This window comes from Haliotis cracherodii, unplaced genomic scaffold (assembly GCF_022045235.1).
Source record: "Haliotis cracherodii isolate W230 unplaced genomic scaffold, xgHalCrac1.p SCAF_2, whole genome shotgun sequence".
NCBI lineage: Eukaryota > Metazoa > Mollusca > Gastropoda > Lepetellida > Haliotidae > Haliotis > Haliotis cracherodii.
In genome coordinates, this window is record NW_027266275.1 from 149412 (window position 1) to 175146 (window position 25735).

Sequence of the window (25735 nt, forward strand, 5' to 3'; positions counted from 1 at the left end):
CATCACCAGGAAGTGAGAGATGACTTCCTGTTATGAGAGAACTTGCAAAGGGAGAAACACTGGGCCAGACATACATGCACCAGCAAGGCAGCATTCTGTCGTTAGGCCTGCTACAACTACTGCTGACATTATCAGTTCCCCAGTAATATTGGAAACACATTTATCAGATCTCCAGTAAAATCAGAAAGACAATTATCAGTTCTCCTGTAATATGTAAATGAAAACTATCAGTTCTGCAAACGAGGCATATGTTGACCTACAACAATTCCTTCTTGAAAAGGCAGTACACAAACTATTCATTAAGCTGTGGCCTTAAAGATGATCTTGACTTAACATATCAATGTGTTGACAGGGCTGTAATGAAGAGCTGAATGATATGATATCCCTAAGATGTCCCTTCTTTTGTAGCATGATCTCCTATTCTGCTGTACATATTGACAAAAGAATAAAAGAAATGACAACTAAGTCATATCCCACTGTCACATTGTTACTGTGTTCAAACTGGATAGAGTGTTACTGTGTTCAAACTAGATAGAGCGTCACTGTGTTGAAACTAGATAGAGTGCTACTGTGTTCAAACTAGAGAGATTTTAATGTGTACAAACTGGACAGACTGTTACTGTGTTGAAACTAGATAGAGTGTTACTGTGTACAAACTGGGCAGAGTGTTACTATGTTGAAACTGGATAGAGCGTTAATATGTACAAACTAGATAGAGTGTTAATGTGTAAAAACTGGATAGAGTGTTACTGTGTTGAAACTGGATAGAGTGTTACTGTGTACAAACTGGACAGAGTGTTACTGTGTTGAAACTAGATGGAGTGTTACTGTGTACAAACTGGACAGAGTGTTACTGTGTTGAAACTGGATAGAGTGTTACTCTGTACAAACTGGACAGAGTGTTACTGTGTTGAAACTAGATAGAGTGTTACTGTGTACAGACTGGACAGAGTGTTACTGTGTTGAAACTAGATGGAGTGTTACTGTGTACAAACTAGACAGAGTGTTACTGTGTACAAACTAGACAGAGTGTTACTGTGTACAAACTAGACAGAGTATTACTGTGTTGAAACTGGACAGAGTGTTACTGTGTACAGACTGGACAGAGTGTTACTGTGTTGAAACTAGATGGAGTGTTACTGTGTACAAACTAGACAGAGTGTTACTGTGTACAAACTAGACAGAGTGTTACTGTGTACAAACTAGACAGAGTATTACTGTGTTGAAACTGGACAGAGTGTTACTGTGTACAAACTAGACCGAGTGTCACTGTGTTGAAACTAGACAGAGTGTTACTGTGTACAAACTAGACAGAGTGTTACTGTGTACAAACTAGACAGAGTGTTACTATGTTGAAACTGGACAGAGTGTTACTGTGTACAAACTAGACAGAGTGTTACTATGTTGAAACTGGACAGAGTGTTACTGTGTACAAACTAGACAGAGTGTTACTATGTTGAAACTGGATAGAGTGTTACTGTGTTGAAACTAGATAGAGTGTTACTGTGTACAAACTGGACAGAGTGTTACTGTGTTGAAACTGGATAGAGTGTTACTCTGTACAAACTGGACAGAGTGTTACTGTGTTGAAACTAGATAGAGTGTTACTGTGTACAGACTGGACAGAGTGTTACTGTGTTGAAACTAGATGGAGTGTTACTGTGTACAAACTAGACAGAGTGTTACTGTGTACAAACTAGACAGAGTGTTACTGTGTACAAACTAGACAGAGTATTACTGTGTTGAAACTGGACAGAGTGTTACTGTGTACAGACTGGACAGAGTGTTACTGTGTTGAAACTAGATGGAGTGTTACTGTGTACAAACTAGACAGAGTGTTACTGTGTACAAACTAGACAGAGTGTTACTGTGTACAAACTAGACAGAGTATTACTGTGTTGAAACTGGACAGAGTGTTACTGTGTACAAACTAGACCGAGTGTCACTGTGTTGAAACTAGACAGAGTGTTACTGTGTACAAACTAGACAGAGTGTTACTGTGTACAAACTAGACAGAGTGTTACTATGTTGAAACTGGATAGAGTGTTACTGTGTTGAAACTAGATAGAGTGTTACTGTGTACAGACTGGACAGAGTGTTACTGTGTTGAAACTAGATGGAGTGTTACTGTGTACAAACTGAACAGAGTGTTACTGTGTTGAAACTGGATAGAGTGTTACTGTCTACAAACTAGACAGAGTGTTCCTGTGTACAAACTGGGCAGAGTGTTAATGTGTACAAACTACACAGTGTTACTATGTTGAAACTGGACAGAGTGTTACTGTGTACAAACTGGATAGAGTGTTAATATGTTCAAACTAGATAGAGTGTTAATGCGTACAAACTGGATAGAGTGTTACTGTGTTCAAACTAGATAGAGTATTACTATGTTGAAACTGGATAGAGTGTTAATGTGTACAAACTGGATAGAGTGTTACTGTGTTCATACTAGATAGAGTGTTAATGTGTACAAACTGGTTAGAGTTTTACTATGTTAAAACTAGATAGAGTGTTAATGTGTACAAACTGGATGGAGTGTTACTGTGCTCAAACTAGATAGAGTTTTACTATGTTAAAACTAGATAGAGTGTTACTATGTTGAAACTGGATAGAGTGTTAATGTGTACAAACATGATAGTGTTACTGAGTACAAACTGGACAGATTGTTACTATGTTCAAACTGGATAGAGTGTTACTGTGTTCAAACTGGATAGAGTGTTAATGTGTACAAACTGGATGGAGTGTTACTGTGTTCAAACTAGATAGAGTGTTACTATGTTGAGACTGGATAGAGTGTTAATGTGTACAAACTGGATAGAGTGTTAATGTGTACAAACTAGATAGAGTGTTACTGTGTTCAAACTAGATAGAGTGTTACTATGTTGAGACTGGATAGAGTATTAATGTGTACAAACTGGATAGAGTGTTACTGTGTTGTAACCGGAGAGAGTGTTTCTGTGGTTGAAATTGGATGAGTGAACAATTCTTTGTGAAATTGATCGTGTGAACTTTTGCCGGAACTACTTTCTGGGGTGCCTCAATTATCGATCGGTGTTTACAATCAACTCGTTTTTCTATTTTCTTTTTAATCCCTGCATTTATCAGGAATATAATTAATTTAGTATTTTTGACTTGTCTTGTAACATCTAATCTGACTATATAAATGCTTTGGTTCTGGTATTTAATGTCGTCTTCCGGTGGCACGTGCGCATCCAAGATGGCGGCACTTCCGGTTCCGGTGGTGTGTGCCCATCCAAGGTGGTGGCACTTCCGGTTCCGTGAGGCGTGCCTATCCAAGATGGCGGCCCGTACGGTTCCGAGGGGCCATCTTCCCATCCAAGATGACGGCACAGCCCCTCCAAGATGGGGGCGGCGGGGGAGGAGGAGAGGGAGGGAGGGAGGGAGGAGTGAAGGGAGTCGGGTTCTTTGTTTTTGGTTTGGTGGGTGTTTGGGTGGTGATGGTGAAGAGGGTAGTCAAAGCAAGAATGAAAGCGTTCTTTTGGGAGAGATGGGTGGCTCTGAAAAGGGCCGTTTTGGAAGATGATTACTTCTTCACCCACATTACTGCAGTGGTGCAAAGGCACGGATGGATCGTTATCTGTCTCCTGACAGGACACTTACTTGTGTGGCTTAAATGCCTCACGTAAGTGTCCTTCAGGACGGTGTTGGAATGTTCCATCACATGCCTACGTCCCATGCGCATACACAGGCGGGCAGCCATGGCAGAGGCTACATTGCCATGGAGGAAGCAATGGCAATGCTGGTGATGGTACTGTCTTCGTAGAAAAAGTTTCACCGGCACTCTTTGCACAGTGGCACCCTTTCTTCAATCGAAACTATTTCCATGTCTCAATTCTCTTCGTTGTTTTGCATGATGATTGATTTCATAGAATGCAGTGTGAGTGGTTTGGCTCTTGTTTTATAGGAGAGGCACTGAAACCCTGCTTCTTGATTGGTCTAAAAAACGGTAGCGCCCCGATTTGTTCATTACGGTGCCTGGCCTGCACCTCGGTTTTCCAAAACGGACCGACCCTTGTGTTTATTTTCCATAGGAAATGGATTTTACCATGGGAGAGAAAGCACAACCCCAGTTCGACCAATCAAAGGCCAGCACAGACCGAGCGCGGCCTCTGATTGGTCCACAACCCAAGCCTCTGATTGCTCAGATTTCGATCCTCTTCTTTTGGGTAGTCATGTTTTTGGGTAGACAGTCGTCTGGATTCTAAAGGTGGACTGTCATGGGCAGACATGGACGTGATGTGGGAATGCCTACGTGATGTACTTTGTGTCTCCATGCAAACGTGATGTCACTCGTGACTACAAATAGATGTTTATAAATATTATTATGATGTTGTCACTCGTTAATCCATGCCGAGGTGTTGGCACTCGTGTATGTCTACATGCGTGCTACCATTTGTGTCTCCATGCAAACATGGTGTCACGTGTGTATCCATGCAAAACATGGTGCCACGCGTGACTACAAACAGACGTTTATAAATATTATTATGACGTTGTCACTCGTTCATCCAAGCCCAGGTGTTGGCACACGTGTATGCCTACATGCGTACTACCATTCGTGTCTCCATGCAAACGTGATGTACTTTGTGTCTCTATGCAAGCGTTGTGTCACAGGTGTCATCATGCAAAACATGATGTCATGCGTGTCTTCAAACAGACGTTTATAAATATTTTTTTTTAGATGGATAAGGATATAGAGAGAGACAGATCGATAGACATACATGTCCAATCTTATTGACAAGATAAGGATTGTCGAAGCGGAAATTGCTGCCATCTGGGTGCCCTGTGTGGCACAACTTGTGGCCAACAAAGAAAAGCTTGTTGGAAATAGGAAGCGGAAAAAGACTGAACCTTCAACAACAACAGCAGTAACAGCAACAGCAGCAGACAAACAGAAACCGTAACGGGAACAGGGAAACAGGAAACATCCTCCTAGGCAGCCGGCCATGCTACACCATTCGCGTTGCTCTGATTCACATTTTCCTCACAGAGATAGTGTAGCTGTAGCTTCTTCTTGTGTCTCACCAGGCCGGTCAGCTTGAGGTAGTCGCAGTGTGGGGACCACTTGTGGTGTTCCACCCAAGGATCGTCGTGGGATGCCCATCTTCTCAGCCGCACGCCGCATTGGAAACAGTACACACCATCAGCACGCTGCGTGTACAGGAAGCCCGCATGGGCCATCTCTTCAGCGGTCTGGTTCATTTGCGTCAGCCACGCCTCAAACGAAGCGAGCCTTCTTTCCAAGCGTAGATAATAGGGTGATGGTGTGTTAATGAGCGGCAACAAGCCATCACAGGTATCCGTACTCTTACTCTTGCATCCACAAGCATCTGCACTATCAGTCACCATGTCTCCCTCATACGTATTCGTACAGCTCTTCTTCGTCTCTGCCATTCTCGATGCGATGATTTTTTTTTTCACAAGTGACACTGACCCACTCGAGTGGTATTCTATGTTTTATAGGAGAGGAACCGGATCGAAATGGTCCCTGTTTTGATTGGTCGACAACCCAGCGCTGATCGGTCCGTTCCGGCGCCTGACATGCACCTCGGTTTTCCAAAACAGACCAACCCTTGTGTTTCTTTTCCATAGAAAATGTTTTTATCCATGGGAGAGAGTGCTGTCTTCTGATTGGTTGGTGCTGTCTTCTGATTTTTTGAAAACCCAAGCCTCTGATTGGTCAGGTTTTGATCCTGTTTTGGGGATGGGTTGTCTATAAATCAAGGAGAGCAGACGTTCATCAGGCACTCATTGCCATCATGACGAGCAAGCAGAATGATGCGTACCGTTTGGAGAGGAAAGACACGACTCAATCCAGATGGTTAAGAACTGCTAACCATAGGTATCGTTTGACATTCAACCCAGACTACTTGGAAACTGTATCACCGGACCGCCTTCCCATAGAACTACCGTCTTTTTTTGATAGGGTGATCGATGACTTCTATCAACAGATGTCAGGCCAGAAGGGGGATCGTATTGGCCTGGGTATCGACCATCCCGCTTTGAACACCCCCATACGGATTCCCTTTCGTCGCTTTGAAGATCTCCATGGGCCAGATATCTTACATGCTGTGGAAAAAGTCCAACAGTCTAACAAAGCCCTGAACATCAATGCCACCATGGTTGTGACCTTAGTACACGTAGCACTTGTTGATATCGGTTAATATTTTACAAATAGTCGGCTACATTGATGGTTTGCCGATGTTTGTCAACGTGGCACAAATTTTATATGTTTACGTCGAACATTTCAAGCAAAATGTATTTTTCAAACATTGCCGACTTTTTTTATGTTTTCTTCAAACGTGTTAACATGGCTTTGTTGGAAGACCAAAACAACCCATTATATTCGACCGCATAGCACGGGCGGCAGTACCACGTGACAGGAATTGAAAGATTGCCATATGCGGTGTTATGGATAGGCATACAGTCGTGTATGTCATAATTCATGTGTCAACATTCACACAATAGTCAGAAATGGAACAACAAGAGATCAGAGAGATCATTTTCGTCAAAGACAGGACCTACCCAAAATCTATAAGCACTGATCTTGCTAAAAGAAATTTCAGATGAAAATGCAAAAGATTGTCACTTGACAATGGTGTTTTGTGCTACAAATCAAAGAATGGAAGATGTCTAAGGGTGCTGGGTGAGGATGGAGTACCTAAAGTACTGACACGTATCAATTCGCAAAAACACGGAGGACATTTAGGGGACAATAAAACATGAGTATTCAAGTACAGTGTCTATATAGGTCCAATTACCATTCAATCTTCACTTCAATTTAGTTAAGAAACAAAGTTCTTTTACGAGGGAATATCAAAAAGTTTTTAGCCTCACTTACTTAAAGTTGAGATTCTGGTTAAAGTTTATTAAATTATTATTCAACATAGTCCCCCTTCCAGTTTCACACACTTGTTCCATCTGGTTTTCCAATCATTAATGCCCGATATAGATATGTCCAGCAGTCGATGGTAGCCGTCCTCAATCTTAAACCCCGCAGGTGCTTTTTCAATCTAGGGAACAAGTGGAAATCACTGGGGGCTAGATCTGTAGGTCACAGTTCGAACCCATATTCTCGAACAGCATCCACCTCAACCCAGCTGGAGTGTACTGGTGCGTTGTCTCTTTAGACAATCTAGAACAGGTACTAGTATTTGGGTATTCTCCATTATATTGTATAGAGTCGCTTTATAGGGTAGAGAATGCTCGTCGTTATCTACATATTACAAGTGTTTGAGGCTCAAAACATTTGATAACTTCCACCATTCCATAATTCATTGTACATACACAATTTTGAAATTCGGCAAAATTCACAAATATAACTACAATTTACTAAGTTTTGGAAATAGTGCTGGTTTTGTTTCTTTTCATTTAATCGCGCACACCACTATTCACATGTAAGACATGCTTTTATAGGAATTGTGTGAAGTGTAACAGCATTGTCAATTATTTAAACGAGTTCAATCTCTTTGATTTTGAGTTTTTTTCGAAGAGTTTGAAACAGCAATTATAGATTGCCTTCTGTGCCACACTGATACGTAAACAGTTCACTGATTTAATGGAACATGACCCTTTTGTTCAGGTTTTCAGCTTTCTGATCTTGAAATACCTACAGTATGCAGATGTGTCTTTGATGTTTACCTTTGGGTGATCTATTGGGTGTTTGACCTTTTTAGAAATAGTAAAATTTTAATCTAGTGAAAACAAACTTGGTATTTTGCTGTTGGAAAGTCTGGTAACTTCCATCGCTTCCTGCACTTTTGTTTCACGTTGCAAATGATGGTAGTGATCATTGTAACATATGTGATCAGAAACTTCTAGTGTTTATAATACAAAACGATGCATTTCTGATTTGCTTCACCCACCTTGCATAAACCATTGTTATTCCTAATTCAGTGATGATAATATGATCCACCCTTCCAACAGAGAAGCTAATAACCCAGTTAACACGGGGGGGCCAGGCAACGTTGCACACGTAGGTTACTATTTGGTTACTATGTAGACTCCCAGTCATGTTCCTGTGGAACCATGCAACGTCTGTGCAACGTTTGTGTTACGTTGCAGACTAGTTGTTGAGTCACGTTGGATGCAACTTTGCTGAAACAAAGTAACGTTCTTACAACATTGTGGGGACGTCCTTTTTTTAGCTGGTAACACTTGCAGTCTGTCCTTTCAGACCTTTATCATGCATTACATTAATGGTTTCTATTGAGTTCGACCGAAAACGTCCCCACGCACCAAAACAGCGCTGACGAATGGGAATTGTGCCTTTAATGTTAGTGTTTTCTAACTAATCTTATGATACTAACTTCTCACAATATTTTTTATTCTTTTTGTGAAGTGGCAGTTCATATTTAGAAATATTATGGGGTTGAAGTTTGTATGTAAATATACCAACTTGCGTGTAATATAAATGTGCATCAATATAATTATATCAGAATGACTTAAGATTACAACATTTATATATTATTGCACTGAAATATACTTGGCATCATGTTAACACTTTGAAACATTAATCATTAAACGCTATTTCTAAGACCACAATGAACATTTTATGCGTGGGGATGTTTTAGGTTGGGGACGTTTTCGGTGTACCCCTTTCTGTTTACGTAAGTAGATGAAAGTATTATCTGTATATAAAAGTATCATTTACCAGGATTATCATCTACGTAGATGAAACTATAGAAAACGTTGTTGAAAGTATTATCAACAAAGATGTTTACAGAAATTTTCCACTGTGACGCTAATACGCTTCCTACTCTTTTGAATTCTGAGGCTATGTGTTTCCGAGAACATTTTCTGATGAAGGTAGACGGATGAGATGAGCGTACATATGTTCTTGACAGCATAGAAAATGGTTTTAATATTTCATGTGACAAATGAATCGAAGAACTTCAAATTTTGTTTCCGAGATTTGTAATAAAAAAAGATGAATCTGGGAACTTTTGGAACTTAATGTATCTGATATCTTTCAGTTAATATGTTCTTAAGAAAGGTATACATATACATGTAGATATTTTAGGCAACTTGGAGGACAAACATTTTAGAACACTACAAGGATAGAAGAATCTTCAAAAGGATGGAACACCAGTTTTGAACAACAGAGGTTCGGGTTCCAGTGATTGACGCTAACAAAGGAACCTCTCTCTCTCTCTCTCTCACACACACACATACATATACACAAACACGGGTTTTTGCATCTCTGAAAATACTACCCTGCACCCACATACTGGCTCTTACACACATGCTCCCGCATTCGTACAGCCCGTGCCATTGTAGCCATTGTAGCCACTGTGGCGTTATTGTTGAAATACTTTCCAAAGCCACGTAAAACCCAATCAAACAAACATAACACACGTGCAAGCATACGCACATGCAGTCACTGGACGCTCAAAACAGCTGTACATGCACACACATTTTGAGACATTTCTGAAGCCAGGAACCATGGCAATTTGTATACATATACGTTAACACATGCATATAAATGCGTGTCACCTCCAATCCTCATCCCGAACACACTGATAAATATTTGCACCAATTTAGACATGTTGCCAAAGATAACGGAATTTTCTTGTAAGCAGAATAAACCACAAGTCGTAATTCAACGGAGTCACTTTTCAACGCGAGGCACGGGTCACTATTTAACAACTTGGTAAGCTGACAGGGTCACTTTTCAACTGTTGAAATTGAGACCGGGTATGTTTTCAACATGTAATACTGACTCCTGAGTCACATTTCAATGCGGGTCAATTTTCAATGTCACACCGGCAAATGCCAACAAAATAACATTGTTGCAATGTTCTTCAGCGAAACCAGAGGACTTCAAATTTAACCAAACATTGTTATGAAATTATTCAGCGACACCAGTAAACTAAGTATGAAATTATAAGAATTGAACGTCAGTTTGGATCGGTTCATTGAAGTGTGAAGTTAAACACAGTTTAACCAGCGCTTTCAATCGTTCACACTTCAATGAACCCATCCAAACTGCCATTCAATTCTTAAATGAGTGATGCTGTGTTGAAACTGGATAGAGTGTTACTGTGTTTAAACTAGATAGCGAGTTACTGTGTTCAAACTAGATAGAGTGTTACTGTCTTCAAACTGGATAGTGTTACTATCTTCAAACTGGATAGAGTGTTACTGTGTTTAAACTAGATAGAATGTTACTGTGTTTAAACTGGATAGAGTGTTACTGTGTTCAAACTGGATAGGGTGTTGCTGTGTTCAAACTAGATAAAGTGTGACTGTATACAAACTAGATAGAGCATTACAGTGTTCAAACTTAGTGATATTGACAACCTGATTAATGAAATTCCTGGGGACCTAACTCAGACCCTCATAGTTAGAGGAATAGCCAACAGTGAGAGAGATATCCCTGTGGGTTGAGTCACTGGTAATGCAGGGACCCACATGTGGCCCAGAAGGTTTAGGGTTAGAGTACAAACCTATATGTTTCTCTACATCATGCGAGTCATGCGGTGTGGGTCTGACATCAATGGAGGAAGCAGCAAAGTCTGACGGCCATCCCCGCCGCACAACCCGAGGTCCCACATCTCGGAGGTCGTTCAAACTAAAACTGAGGTTAGGTCTGTAGGGCGGCGGGCTGCAGAAAAATACATGCATTACATGCAGCACATATCGCCACATGCCGCACAGAGGTCAACTGCCTGTACAGAATCAGAATCCGAGCACAGCGCTAAAATGATCGTAACTCCCATACCTTAACACAGGCTAAGACAGCTTTATGCAAGTGGGCTAAGGACTCTAAATAGCAGGAGCCATAATCCATCATCAATGTATGAATTTATTAGCCTCTTCATCACTAAAAGCAAGGGTTTATTTCACATCAGCACCATTGCCTGTGTTTGTTTCTGTACATTGTGATTGCTGGGAGTTTACAGCTTGATGACCACCGTGTGGCAGTAGGCAACTTCCTTCAAGGTCTCAACCATTGGTCAATTTACAAACAGTGATTCAGAAATTGATATTTTCCAAAAGAAATCGTCTAATCTAAATTCCAAATTATTGTTCATTTGTAATCGTCTAAAAATTTAGGTTATCAGAATAACAGTGTCTGGATTAATCAGGTTCACTGTATCAAGGTAGCTGTTGTTTGATATGTACATGCTTCCTCACACACACATGCACGTATGTGCGTGAGAACATTCATCTAGCTTACACTAACAGAATGAAACACTGTATCAAACAGGAAGAAGATTCACAACCAATCTCATAAAAATCAGATCTTAGTTCTCACTACCGCTAAACAAAGATCTGAGGACATCCCATTACTGGTCATGTCAGACTGACCTTTCGTGAACTTTGACCGACCAATGGAATGACTAACAAGAAGTCGACAATAGCCAATCAGAAGACATCTTAATCGGGCTTTACTGCACAAGTTTCAAACTGGCAACTACGCTTCGAAACATATTTTGACATATACTTGATTAAAATATTAAAACTGAACAAAAGAACATTCCTGAATGGCTAATAGATGGTCTAGATTGTATGAATACAGACATTAAGCCCATAACTGTCGTTCGGAATACCCTGTGTGTGTTTTTTTAGGTAGATTCCAACTGTCACTTTCATGATCTGACAAGCGATACTCTGATTGGTCAGATGAAAGGTCGTTCTGACATGACCTGTAATGAGATGTCCTCACATCTTTGTTTAGCGGTAGCAAGAACTAAGATCTGATTTCAGTTGCCTACAGAGTTGTTGTCAAGTTTCTGCCAAGACAGAAGAGGACTGAACCTCTGACATCCTGCACACTGCCACAGCAACTTGTGTCTGTGTCTCCAGATGGACTGAGACTGTGGAGAGACTCCCTCTGGGGTGCATCCAGCAACAAACTAAACATGGCACAATGATGCCCCATCAGTAACTTTGCAGCTAAGAGAGCAACAATCTACACACAGAACAATGATGCACTGGCAGTAACTTATGGTGACTAATGGCTCCCACATTCATGCACAAAGTTCAAGAAGTGTCCCTTGCCAGCACCTGACCCTGACTGTTGTTGATTGTGGCAACAAGTGTGGGTTCTGGACTCTGTGTTGGGCAGCTCCAGAAAGTGAATCATAATGCAGGGACGAGTAGAGAGCGATGCTGCCAGACAAGATGCATGCTTCAGTTAGAACATAGCATCACAACTTCTAAATATTGTCCTAATGCCAATATCTATCACATCAACACTATAAGGAGAGGACAAGCTGTTAGTATCAGACAAAGAGTGCAGAACAGACGGTGGCTTTACCTTCTGTACTTGGCTGGTGGGAAGTGCACTCTCATGTCCTCGCTGGCATCATCGCCAACAGAGCTTCCCTGCAAAGATATCAGTACTAAATTAAAAATGTCGTCAAGTAATGATATTGCAGGGCATGTACAGCTTATCCTAATCACTCATATTCCTTCTCAATTGTTATTTGGGAGGCACGTCCCTTGGGTGCGCCAGAAATCTACGATTGTGAGTTCAAATATCAGTTCACCCCGATTATATTTCTAGGTTTGTCAGAACCATGTCTATGCTTGTGGCTTTCACCAAAGTGATCTGAGGCCTGCATCACTTCGGGTTTTCCTCTCACATTAAGCTGACACCCCTCATATAACTGGAATACTGTTCAAAGCTGAATTAAACCCAAGCACTCACTCACTCCCACTTGCTCATCACATCAGTGAGATCTGATGGGTAGCCTAGTGGTTAAAGTGTTCGCTCATCACACCGAAGACCTGTGTTCGATTCCCAACATGGTCACAATGTGTGATGCCAATTTCTGGTGTTCTTCGCCATGATATTGCTGGAATATTGCTAAAAGCAGCGTAAAACCTCTCACTCACTCACAGTTCCTCACCTGCTGACTGGCTGACAGAGATGTGACGCCCATCTCCTCCTCCCTCTCTTCTATCAGGGCATTTCCCTCCAGGTACATGTCAGGACCTGCAGTGCACATGTGACATCACAAATGTGATACATTGTGAAATAGGAACACACATTATATGTGATTACAGTTTAAGACATTTAAGGAGAAGAGAGGTCTTTCATATGTTTGTAGACTTGATAGACTAAATTACGTTCTAAAATCTGTAAACGTTGTAACGCACCATACCCCTAAGAGTCAACTACAAACTCACACATCATACCTCGCAGTATCCATGGCAACCACACAGTCACACATCATATCTCGCAGTCTCCATGGCAACCACACAGTTACATATCAAACCTCACAGTCTCCATGGTAAACACACAGTTACATATCATACCTTGCAGTGTCCCCATGGCAACCACACAGTTACATATCATACCTCGCAGTCTCCATGGCAACCACACAGTCGCACATCATACCTCGCAGAGTCCCAATGGCAACCACAATTAAATATCATACCTCGCAGAGTCACCATGGTAACCACACAGTCACACATCATACCTTGCAGAGTCTCCATGGCAACCACACAGTCACACATCATACCTCGCAGAGTCTCCATGGCGACCACACAGTCACACATCATACCTCGCAGAGTCTCCATGTTACTGGGTCTTGTTCTCATCCTCATCTGGAAACGATGCTGTGCTGTGGAAAACTGAAGCAAGTAGCGACCCCTGAAGGAAATGTTAAATATTAATTAATCTTCCCATTTCTCAAGGCATGTCCTACTGGCAGGAGGTGCTTTGGAAGGAGCTAGGAAGGCAAAACAACAGAGTCATAAATTCTTCAAAACATATGCCTTGCTGATTGCCTAGCCAACATCTTCTACATAAGATTATGATACCAATCTGATAAAAGTTATGAGGAATGTAATGTTTCCCGCACTTTTTGTCCATTGCTAGGCAACCACTACTACATCACATCACATGTTACTCTATGTCATGTTTGTGGTGATGTCACTTTGTACCATGCTCCTGAAAAGTAAACGGCTGAAACTTTCGAGTCTCTTACTCTTAACTTACAAGTTGCTGTAAATTTGTATGCTACCTGTGGAATACGGATACACAACAAGAATGACATCTGGCTAGCTGGCAATGTTGTTTGACATGACACCACAAACACAATGCCATGTTTGGTGTGACGACACTTTTACAAACATAATGCCATGTTTTGTGTGACATAACTTGTACAAACATAATGCCATGTTTGGTGTTACATAACTCATACAAACATGATGCCACGTTTAGTTTGGCATAACTCGTACAAACATAATGCCATGTTTGGTGTGACATAACTTGTACAAACATAATGCCCTCTTTGGTTTGACAGAACTTGTACAAACATAATGCCATGTTTGGTGTGACATAACTTGTACAAACATAATGCCATGTTTTGTGTTACATAACTCATACAAACATAATGCCATATTTGGTGTTACATAACTCATATGAACATAATGCCATGTTTGGTGTTACATAACTCATACAAACATAATGTCATATTTAGTGTTACATAACTCACACAAACATAATGCCATGTTTGGTGTTACATAACTCATACAACCATAATGCCATGTTTTGTGTGACATAACTTGTACAAACATAATGCCATGTTTTGTGTTACATAACTCATACAAACATAATGCCATGTTTGGTGTGACATAACTTGTACAAACATAATGCCATTTTTAGTGTGACATAACTGGTACAAACATAATGCCATGTTTGGTGTGACATAACTTGTACAAACATAATGCCATATTTGGTGTGACATAACTCGTACAAACATAATGCCATGTTACATGGATCAGTTTGATCAACTCCAACACCTAATGTGGATCAGTGGGACTGACTCGAACATGTTACGTGGATCAGTGGGACTGACTCGAACATGTTACGTGGATCAGTGGGACTGACTCTAACATGTTCAGTGGATCAGTGGGACTGACTCTAACATGTTACGTGGATCAGTGGGACTAACCCAAACATGTTACGTGGATCAGCGAGACTCCAACATATTACACAGATCATTTGGATTGACTCTAATCCGTTACACGGATCAGTGGGACTGACTCTAACACATTACATGGATCAGTGGAACTGACTATAACACATTACATAGATCAGTGGGATTGAGTGTGAGTGAGTGAGGGAGTTTGGTTTTACGCCGCTTTTAGCGATATTCCAGCAATATCACGGCGGGGGACACCAGAAATGGGCTCAGTGGGACTGACTCTAACATGTTACATAGATCAGTGGGATTGACTCTAACATGTTACGTGGATCAGTGGGGCTGACTCTTACATATTACACAGATCATTTGGATTGACTCTAACACGTTACATGGATCAGTGGGACTGACTCTAACATATTACACAGATCATTTGGATTGACTCTAACACATTACACAGATCATTTGGATTGACTCTAACACGTTACATGGATCAGTGGGACTGACTCTAACACATTACATTGATCAGTGGGATTGACTAAGATGTTACATAGATCAGTGGGATTGACTAAGATGTTACATAGATCAGTGGGATTGACTTAGACGTTACATGGATCAGAGGGACTGACGCGAACACATGACGTGGATCAGTTTGAGTGACTCTTACATGTTACATGGATCAGTTGGATTGACTCTAACACGTTATATGGATCAGTGGGACTGATTCCAACCCAGTGGGAATGACTAACATGTAACATAGATCAATGCTATTGACTCTAACACGTTGTGTGCATCAGTTTGACTGATCCTTACACGTCACATGGATCAGTGGGACTGACTCTAACACGTTAGATGGATCAGTGGGACTGACTCACTTCCTGTAGCTGCTTGAGAAGAAGTTGATCTTGGGTGGCTTGCCCTTGGCAGCCATGTCTGGCTTGGGCTGGACGCTGAACCTGCGCTTGTTGAAGGAGATCTTCAGAATGTTATTCCAGGCATGGCGGTTGGTGATGATGCGCTGATGGCCCTGGAGCTCGGCTAGCACTAAGTTGTGGCTGGCCATACCCACGTACATCACATTCGATGTGTCATTCTTGCTCTGATGACAAGTCAGGGTCATATTAAATATTGCAGTGTTAATGTTATTGATAATAAAAATAAAAATAATAATGATAACAACAACAACAACAACAACAACAACAACAACAATAATAATAATGGACTTTAGTAATGTGCTACATCAACCCATTCTCACTGCACAAGAAGTTGCAGAATTGAGATTAAAGTATCTGTCACATAAAAGTTATTCCTTGTTTATTCTATGAATGATTCATATCTGGGTATTTTGAGAGCATGTCTCTCACTGACCTTGAACAGTTTGTGGAAGTGCACCCCATACTCTGGAAGACTCATGGCCAGCTGAAATGGATGGGATATCATTCACTAATTAACTGGAAAAAAACAATAATGTAGCTTGAGGATCTGATGGTGTCAATCTGTGGCATGACTGACTGAAAACACCAATGTAACTTGAGGATCTGATGGTGTCAATGTGTGGTCTGACTGACTGATAACACCAATGTAACTTGAGGATCTGATGGTGTCAATGTGTGGCCTGCCTGACTGAAAACACCATTGTAACTTGATGTGATGGTGTCAATGTGTGGCCTGACTGACTGAAAACACCAATGTAACTTGAGGATCTGATGGTGTCAATGTGTGGCATGACTGACTGAAAACACCAATGTAACTTGAGGATCTGATGGTGTCAATGTGTGGCCTGACTGACTGAAAACACCAATGTAACTTGAGGATCTGATGGTGTCAATGTGTGGCCTGACTGACTGAAAACACCAATGTAACTTGAGGATCTGATGGTGTCAATGTGTGGCCTGCCTGACTGAAAACACCATTGTAACTTGATGTGATGGTGTCAATGTGTGGCCTGACTGACTGAAAACACCAATGTAACTTGAGGATCTGATGGTGTCAATGTGTGGCCTGCCTGACAGAAAACACAAATGTAAGTTGATGATGTGATGGTGTCAATGTGTGGCCTGACTGACTGATAACACCAATGTAACTTGAGGATCTGATGGTGTCAATGTGTGGCATGACTGACTGAAAACACCAATGTAACTTGATGTGATGGTGTCAAGGTGCGGCCTGACTGTCTGGAAACACTAATGTAACTTGAGGATCTGATGGTGTGAATGTGTGCCCTGCCTGGCTGATAACACCAATGTAGCCTGAGGATCTGATGGTGTCAATGTGTGGCCTGACTGACTGATAACACCAATGTAACTTGAGGATCTGATGGTGTCAATGTGTGGCATGACTGACTGAAAACACCAATGTAACTTGATGTGATGGTGTCAAGGTGCGGCCTGACTGTCTGGAAACACTAATGTAACTTGAGGATCTGATGGTGTGAATGTGTGCCCTGCCTGACTGATAACACCAATGTAGCCTGAGGATCTGATGGTGTCAATGTGTGGCCTGACTGACTGATAACACCAATGTAGCTTGAGGATCTGATGGTGTCAATGTGTGGCATGACTGACTGAAAACACCAATGTAACTTGAGGATCTGATGGTGTCAATGTGTGGCCTGACTGACTGAAAACACCAATGTAACTTGAGGATCTGATGGTGTCAATGTGTGGCCTGCCTGACTGAAAACACCAATGTAACTTGAGGATCTGATGGTGTCAATGTGTGGCCTGCCTGACTGAAAACACCAATGTAACTTGAGGATCTGATGGTGTCAATGTGTGGCCTGACTGTCTGGAAACACTTATGTAACTAGAGGATCTGATGGTGTCAATGAGTGCCCTGCCTGACTGGAAACACCAACGACCTCACCTTGATGTACTCCAGCTCTGCTTGTGTTGGGGGTAGGCCAGTATTCTGCCTATGTGCCACAACTGCCTTCTCCCTGACTGCACCGAGTCCCAGCCGGCGAGTCACACGTCCAGGGAAGTACTGCTCAGGCACAAAGTAGTTCCTGCCCAGAGTGTCCTGGTCTCCGACTTCTACCTGCAGCGCCAAACCGGCCAGGGACACCGCCTGCTCCTCCGTGCAGTGGGTGCGCTCTTCCAGAACGTCATGGCGCAACTGCAGGTACAGCAGGTGGTGGCTGCACAGGTGCCTGCAGATAAACATCAGAGATATATAGTCAGGTGTCTACAGAACACTGATATAAAGTTAGGTGTCTACAGATACACATCACAGATATATATTCGGGTGTCTACAGATAAACATCACAGATATATAGTCAGGTGCCTGCAGATAAACATCACAGATATTTAGTCATATACCTGCAGATAAACATCACAAATATAAAGTCGAGTGCCACCAGATAAGCATCACAGATATTTAGTCAGGTGCCTGCAGATAAACATCACAGATTTTAAGTCAGATGCCTACAGATAAACATCACAGATATATAGTCGGGTGTCTACAGATACACATCACAGATATAAAGTCAGGTGTCTACAGAACACTGATATAAAGTTAGGTGTCTACAGATACACATCACAGATATATAGTCGGGTGTCTACAGATACAACATGAAACATATATATATTTCAAAATAAACAATTCTTACCTGAGATCAGCCATGGCATCAACATAGTACTTGACCCTGAGATGGAGTGTGAGGGTGACCGTGGAGACACAGCCTTTCCTCCAATCCCTCCATCCTTCTGGCGCCACCTTGTGGAGCTTCGTGTCCCCCTCCAGGAAGAAGTGCTCACTCTCTGTCAACACCCACACAACCTCACCTTACTTCTGTCAGCACAAACATCATTTCCAAAGTTGAAATCTACATTTTCCAATCAAAAAACCATTTTCTGAGTATTGTTCAAAATAATATTTGTATCTATCATTACTGTGTTATGGTAATACCTGCACAATATCATTTATATCTCAACCATTTTCTGTGATGACCTTGAAATGTAACGGTTTTGGGCTTGAACCCTGGTTGTTCCAAATCATTTTCACTTTTACATTTAAAGACCCTCGACCTGATAATGGTCTCATGACATAGAAATCTATTTCTTGTACATTGTATAAAATTACAATATGTCATATTATTTTATGACATCTTCTAAATTTCCATCAGGAGATTCTGTCCCTGTGTTGTACCGTTGACGTAGGACAGACCAAAGAAGAAGAACTCTGCAATGCCGAGGTGAGCTATGACTGCATCAAACAGCTGGCGTCCGGTGGTGCTGGGGTCCACGATTGACTCCAACTTCTGCCCGGTCAAGTGAATGATGACCACGCGGCGGGCGAGGGACGGGTTCTTCAAGCTCTGAAATAACAACACATCAACAGTTTGTACAAGGACAGACAAGACAAGAGATTATCAGATGAACAATGTCATAGAATAAGATGCGAGGCATAGAGAAGAACAAAGTCATATAAGGATATGATGAGAGGTATAGAGAAGAACAATGTCATAGGATAAGATGCGAGGCACAGAGAAGAACAAAGTCATATAAGGATATGATGAGAGGTATAGAGAAGTACAAAGTCATATAAGGATAAGATGAGAGATATAGAGAAGAACAAAGTCATATAAGGATAAGATGAGAGGTATAGAGAAGAACAAAGCCATATAAGGATATGATGAGAGGTATAGTGAAGAACAAAGCCATATAAGGATATGATGAGAGGTATAGAGAAGAACAAAGTCATATAAGGATATGATGAGAGGTATAGAGAAGAACAAAGTCATATAAGGATATGATGAGAGATATAGAGAAGAACAAAGCCATATAAGGATAAGATGAGAGGTATAGAGAAGAACAAAGCCATATAAGGATAAGATGAGAGATATAGAGAAGAACAAAGCCATATAAGGATATGATGAGAGGTATAGAGAAGAACAAAGTCATATAAGGATATGATGAGAGGTATAGAGAAGAACAAAGTCATATAAGGATATGATGAGAGATATAGAGAAGAACAAAGCCATATAAGGATAAGATGAGAGGTATAGAGAAGAACAAAGCCATATAAGGATAAGATGAGAGATATAGAGAAGAACAAAGCCATATAAGGATATGATGAGAGGTATAGAGAAGAACAAAGTCATATAAGGATAAGATGAGAGGTATAGAGAAGAACAAAGCCATATAAGGATATGATGAGAGGTATAGTGAAGAACAAAGTCATAGGATAAGATGCAAGGCATAGAGAAGAACAAAGTCATATAAGGATATGATGAGAGGTATAGAGAAGAACAAAGTCATATAAGGATATGATGAGAGATATAGAGAAGAACAAAGCCATATAAGGATATGATGAGAGGTATAGAGAAGAACAAAGTCATATAAGGATAAGATGAGAGGTATAGAGAAGAACAAAGCCATATAAGGATATGATGAGAGGTATAGTGAAGAACAAAGTCATAGGATAAGATGCAAGGCATAGAGAAGAACAAAGTCATATAAGGATATGATGAGAGGTATAGAGAAGTACAATGTCATATAAGGATAAGATGAGAGATATAGAGAAGAACAAAGTCATATAAGGATATGATGAGAGGTATAGAGAAGTACAATGTCATATAAGGATAAGATGAGAGGTATAGTGAAGAACAAAGTCATAGGATAAGATGCAAGGCATAGAGAAGAACAAAGTCATATAAGGATATGATGAGAGGTATAGAGAAGTACAATGTCATATAAGGATAAGATGAGAGATATAGAGAAGAACAAAGTCATATAAGGATATGATGAGAGGTATAGAGAAGTACAATGTCATATAAGGATAAGATGAGAGGTATAGAGAAGAACAAAGTCATATAAGGATAAGATGAGAGGCATAGAGAAGAACAAAGCCATATAAGGATAAGATGAGAGGCATAGAGAAGAACAAAGCCATATAAGGATAAGATGAGAGATATAGAGAAGAACAAAGTCATATAAGGATATGATGAGAGATATAGAGAAGAACAAAGTCATATAAGGATATGATGAGAGATATAGAGAAGAACAAAGTCATATAAGGATAAGATGAGAGGTATAGAGAAGAACAAAGCCATATAAGGATATGATGAGAGGTATAGTGAAGAACAAAGTCATAGGATAAGATGCAAGGCATAGAGAAGAACAAAGTCATATAAGGATATGATGAGAGGTATAGAGAAGTACAATGTCATATAAGGATAAGATGAGAGATATAGAGAAGAACAAAGTCATATAAGGATATGATGAGAGGTATAGAGAAGTACAATGTCATATAAGGATAAGATGAGAGATATAGAGAAGTACAATGTCATATAAGGATAAGATGAGAGATATAGAGAAGAACAAAGCCATATAAGGATAAGATGAGAGATATAGAGAAGAACAGAGTCATATAAGGATAAGATGAGAGATATAGAGAAGAACAAAGCCATATAAGGATAAGATGAGAGACATAGAGAAGAACAAAGCCATATAAGGATAAGATGAGAGGTATAGAGAAGAACAAAGCCATATAAGGATAAGATGAGAGATATAGAGAAGAACAAAGCCATATAAGGACAAGATGAGAGATATAGAGAAGAACAAAGCCATATAAGGATAAGATGAGAGATATAGAGAAGAACAAAGCCATATAAGGATAAGATGAGAGATATAGAGAAGAACAAAGCCATATAAGGATAAGATGAGAGATATAGAGAAGAACAAAGCCATATAAGGATAAGATGAGAGGCATAGAGAAGAACAAAGCCATATAAGGATAAGATGAGAGGCATAGAGAAGAACAAAGCCATATAAGGATAAGATGAGAGATATAGAGAAGAATAAAGTCATATAAGGATATGATGAGAGATATAGAGAAGAACAAAGCCATATAAGGATAAGATGAGAGATATAGAGAAGAACAAAGCCATATAAGGATAAGATGAGAGATATAGAGAAGAACAAAGCCATATAAGGATATGATGAGAGATATAGAGAAGAACAAAGCCATATAAGGATAAGATGAGAGATATAGAGAAGAACAAAGCCATATAAGGATAAGATGAGAGATATAGAGAAGAACAAAGCCATATAAGGATAAGATGAGAGATATAGAGAAGAACAAAGTCATATAAGGATATGATGAGAGATATAGAGAAGAACAAAGCCATATAAGGATAAGATGAGAGGCATAGAGAAGAACAAAGCCATATAAGGATAAGATGAGAGATATAGAGAAGAATAAAGTCATATAAGGATATGATGAGAGATATAGAGAAGAACAAAGCCATATAAGGATAAGATGAGAGATATAGAGAAGAACAAAGCCATATAAGGATAAGATGAGAGATATAGAGAAGAACAAAGCCATATAAGGATATGATGAGAGATATAGAGAAGAACAAAGCCATATAAGGATAAGATGAGAGATATAGAGAAGAACAAAGCCATATAAGGATAAGATGAGAGATATAGAGAAGAACAAAGCCATATAAGGATAAGATGAGAGATATAGAGAAGAACAAAGCCATATAAGGATAAGATGAGAGATATAGAGAAGAACAAAGCCATATAAGGATAAGATGAGAGGCATAGAGAAGAACAAAGCCATATAAGGATAAGATGAGAGGCATAGAGAAGAACAAAGCCATATAAGGATAAGATGAGAGATATAGAGAAGAATAAAGTCATATAAGGATATGATGAGAGATATAGAGAAGAACAAAGCCATATAAGGATAAGATGAGAGATATAGAGAAGAACAAAGCCATATAAGGATAAGATGAGAGATATAGAGAAGAACAAAGCCATATAAGGATATGATGAGAGATATAGAGAAGAACAAAGCCATATAAGGATAAGATGAGAGATATAGAGAAGAACAAAGCCATATAAGGATAAGATGAGAGATATAGAGAAGAACAAAGCCATATAAGGATAAGATGAGAGATATAGAGAAGAACAAAGTCATATAAGGATAAGATGAGAGATATAGAGAAGAACAAAGCCATATAAGGATATGATGAGAGATATAGAGAAGAACAAAGCCATATAAGGATAAGATGAGAGATATAGAGAAGAACAAAGCCATATAAGGATAAGATGAGAGATATAGAGAAGAACAAAGCCATATAAGGATAAGATGAGAGATATAGAGAAGAACAAAGCCATATAAGGATAAGATGAGAGATATAGAGAAGAACAAAGCCATATAAGGATAAGATGAGAGATATAGAGAAGAACAGTGAGAGGATGAGAGTAGTAGGGCAATCACTGTGTGAAGCTTGCGACATGACTTACCTCCCCTTGCAGTGGCATGGTCAGCTTCGTGATAGGTTTGCCAGCACGGTACGCAAACTCTGGGCCAACAAACTCCTGAAACACAGAGACATGTCATTGTTAAGTCCCTTGTTAGGCTAAAGAGATAACAGTCTTTGTTCTCAGGCACCACCGCATCATCATATAGTCTGCCTCATGTTTTTTTATTACCATTTTCAAAAAAATATAAAAATCCTAATACTTAAACACAATGCACAAAAAAAATTGAAAATGGAAACAAATACGAAACATGCAATGAACTTTATGATGATGTGGGCAGTGCCTGAGAACCAAGATTATAATTATTTTTAGCCTTAGATTGCTTCTTTAATAGTCTTGTATTTGCAACAAATTACATTGATGGCAAGGAATGTGTTGTTATCTACTACATTGAATGTGAGGAATGTGTTTTGTTACCAACCCACCTTTTGTTGGTTGTTCAGTTTTGGTTGGTTGGTGTCAGCTGCTGTGTTACAATGTTCCTTGTGGTTGGTTGCTGGGGAATCCTCTGTAGCCCTACATGGTGACAATCATAAAGCACATTATGTGAAGCCTACCAACTTCAAGTACAGAAGCTGCATGTACAATGAAAACACTTTTTTGTACTTATCCTGATATTGATGCTGTAACACATTAAGTGTGTGTCTGTTACCTGAGTGTGTGTCTGTTACCTGAGTATGTGTCTGTTACCTGAGTGTGTGTCTGTTATCTGAGTGTGTGTCTGTTACCTGAATGAATGTCTGTTACCTGAGTATGCATCTGTTATCTCAATGTGTGTCTGTTATCTCAATGTGTCTGTTATCTGAGTATGTTTCTGTTATCTGAATGTGTCTGAGTAGTATAGGTAATGATGGTTCTGGCTCACTTCCACTGGAGCCGGATTCATATACCTATACTGCTACTACAGATGGAATTTTTTATGCCAAAATGATTATGCGATTCAACGATAGTCATGAGATTAAGTTAAATTGGCTCTAGCTCACCAATACCTGGGGCCAATCATTGCTTTAGATGAGCCTAAATGGTAAGTTCTTCGTTCATTTTACTAGGAGACCAGACTATATAACTACACTCTTCTTGTAAATTGATAAGAAACAATTGATTACCGTATTTAGTTGGTTTGACATCACTGATATAATAAAAACCTTGTGGTAATTCTCTCCATTTAATAGCTTTTTCCATTATTATATATATTTATGTAAGCATTTGTCTAAATGTGATCAAACGATAGTAAGCAATCTATTTTTAATCTCCAACCAGTTCTTTGGTTTTGGCACGGAATAATTGACGCGCTTGTTGCCTCCCCTGTTCTATGAACTTTTTTTTCTCATCCTCGCTAATACCATTGGTCTTATGAGATTTTGATCGAATCTCCTGCTTCATTTCGTTGTATTTGGTGAGTTCCGACAGCACTAAACGAAACTCATCCTCGGATATCTTACAATCGGCCATTGCTGTCGAAATATGATCCTCAATGCTGTTCAACTTTGCATCGGCGAGTATCCGAATACTATCGTGTTTTAATGCTTTCTTTTGCAACCTACGAGAAATGAATTTTATCGCTATTCCTCCTAGTCCCAAGACTCCGGCGGTTATTTCCATGCCGAGCACGATAGACGCGGCGATTATAGTTGATAGTAAACCGACACCGGCTACACCGAGTCCCATGCCAGCTACTACAAGAGCGGTGTCAACTCCGTCCAGTGCATTCACGGCTCTGCGATACTTTTTATACAATCCAAGTCTCAACTCCCTATCCTTTTCTATTTGATGTTTTATGTCGCTTATTTGATGTAATCGAAATCCATCAACAGTTTCCATCTTTTCAATTGCTTCATCGAGGGCTGGATTTAAACTCATAGTGTATATTACGAATATATAATAGTCTTTAATTGGTCTTGCTTAAATGTTTTGAGAGTATACATCAACCTTATCAAATGTATATTATATGGCAAGAATATCTTAGTAAGAGAAATTCTGTCACTTTTAATAATTTGAACCCCCTCGAGGGTTGCAGCAGGCGATGCTCCGATATGAATAATGCTGCAACGTTGACGCTCGTGTTTCTTGAGCCATTTAATCGATAGACCTGGTAATATTTCGAAGGCATCTACCGGTGCATCTCCGAACAAGACTTCAATAATAAGCATAGAAATATTAGGTATTGCACTCAAGTTAACTTTAATATCATCGAATTCAGCAATCAAATTTAAACTAACATTTTGGATTGCCGGACGACTATATAACATATGACCTGTTTTTTCTGGCAGGGGAGAGACTAACACACTTTTTCGTTTTGACGGGATATAGGCCGCGAGTACGATGCCACTATTTATTATCTTAGTTAAATTATGTCCCTTACCCATCATCACATAAGGTGGGGTAATAACGATATTCAGTAGCCACTTGATGTTTGCTTCGACCATAGTCCATTTATTCTCACTGTTGTAAATAATATTGTACGGAGTGGTTTTAAGGAGTCTACTAACGTCGACATCGCTTAAATCTTCAAGATTTTCCGGGAATATAACTTCTTTCCGCTTGTATACATTATCG

General features: G+C 40.0%; 1 protein-coding gene across 1 annotated transcript in view; it reads right to left on the reverse strand.

The window, feature by feature from the left end:
* The window catches only part of LOC139469326 (tyrosine-protein phosphatase non-receptor type 13-like), a 144241-nt gene that overhangs the window by 80682 nt on the left and 37824 nt on the right, over positions 1 to 25735 (reverse strand). The window contains exons 10-20 of the mRNA XM_071251466.1: positions 23605 to 23695; positions 23162 to 23236; positions 19050 to 19218; positions 18511 to 18661; positions 17766 to 18051; positions 16269 to 16319; positions 15776 to 15999; positions 13536 to 13624; positions 12879 to 12964; positions 12284 to 12351; positions 10467 to 10624 (exon numbers count right to left, since the gene is read on the reverse strand). Of these exons, the coding sequence (XP_071107567.1) occupies positions 10467 to 10624; positions 12284 to 12351; positions 12879 to 12964; positions 13536 to 13624; positions 15776 to 15999; positions 16269 to 16319; positions 17766 to 18051; positions 18511 to 18661; positions 19050 to 19218; positions 23162 to 23236; positions 23605 to 23695 (1448 nt within the window). The remainder of the gene's footprint in view (positions 1 to 10466; positions 10625 to 12283; positions 12352 to 12878; positions 12965 to 13535; positions 13625 to 15775; positions 16000 to 16268; positions 16320 to 17765; positions 18052 to 18510; positions 18662 to 19049; positions 19219 to 23161; positions 23237 to 23604; positions 23696 to 25735) is intronic.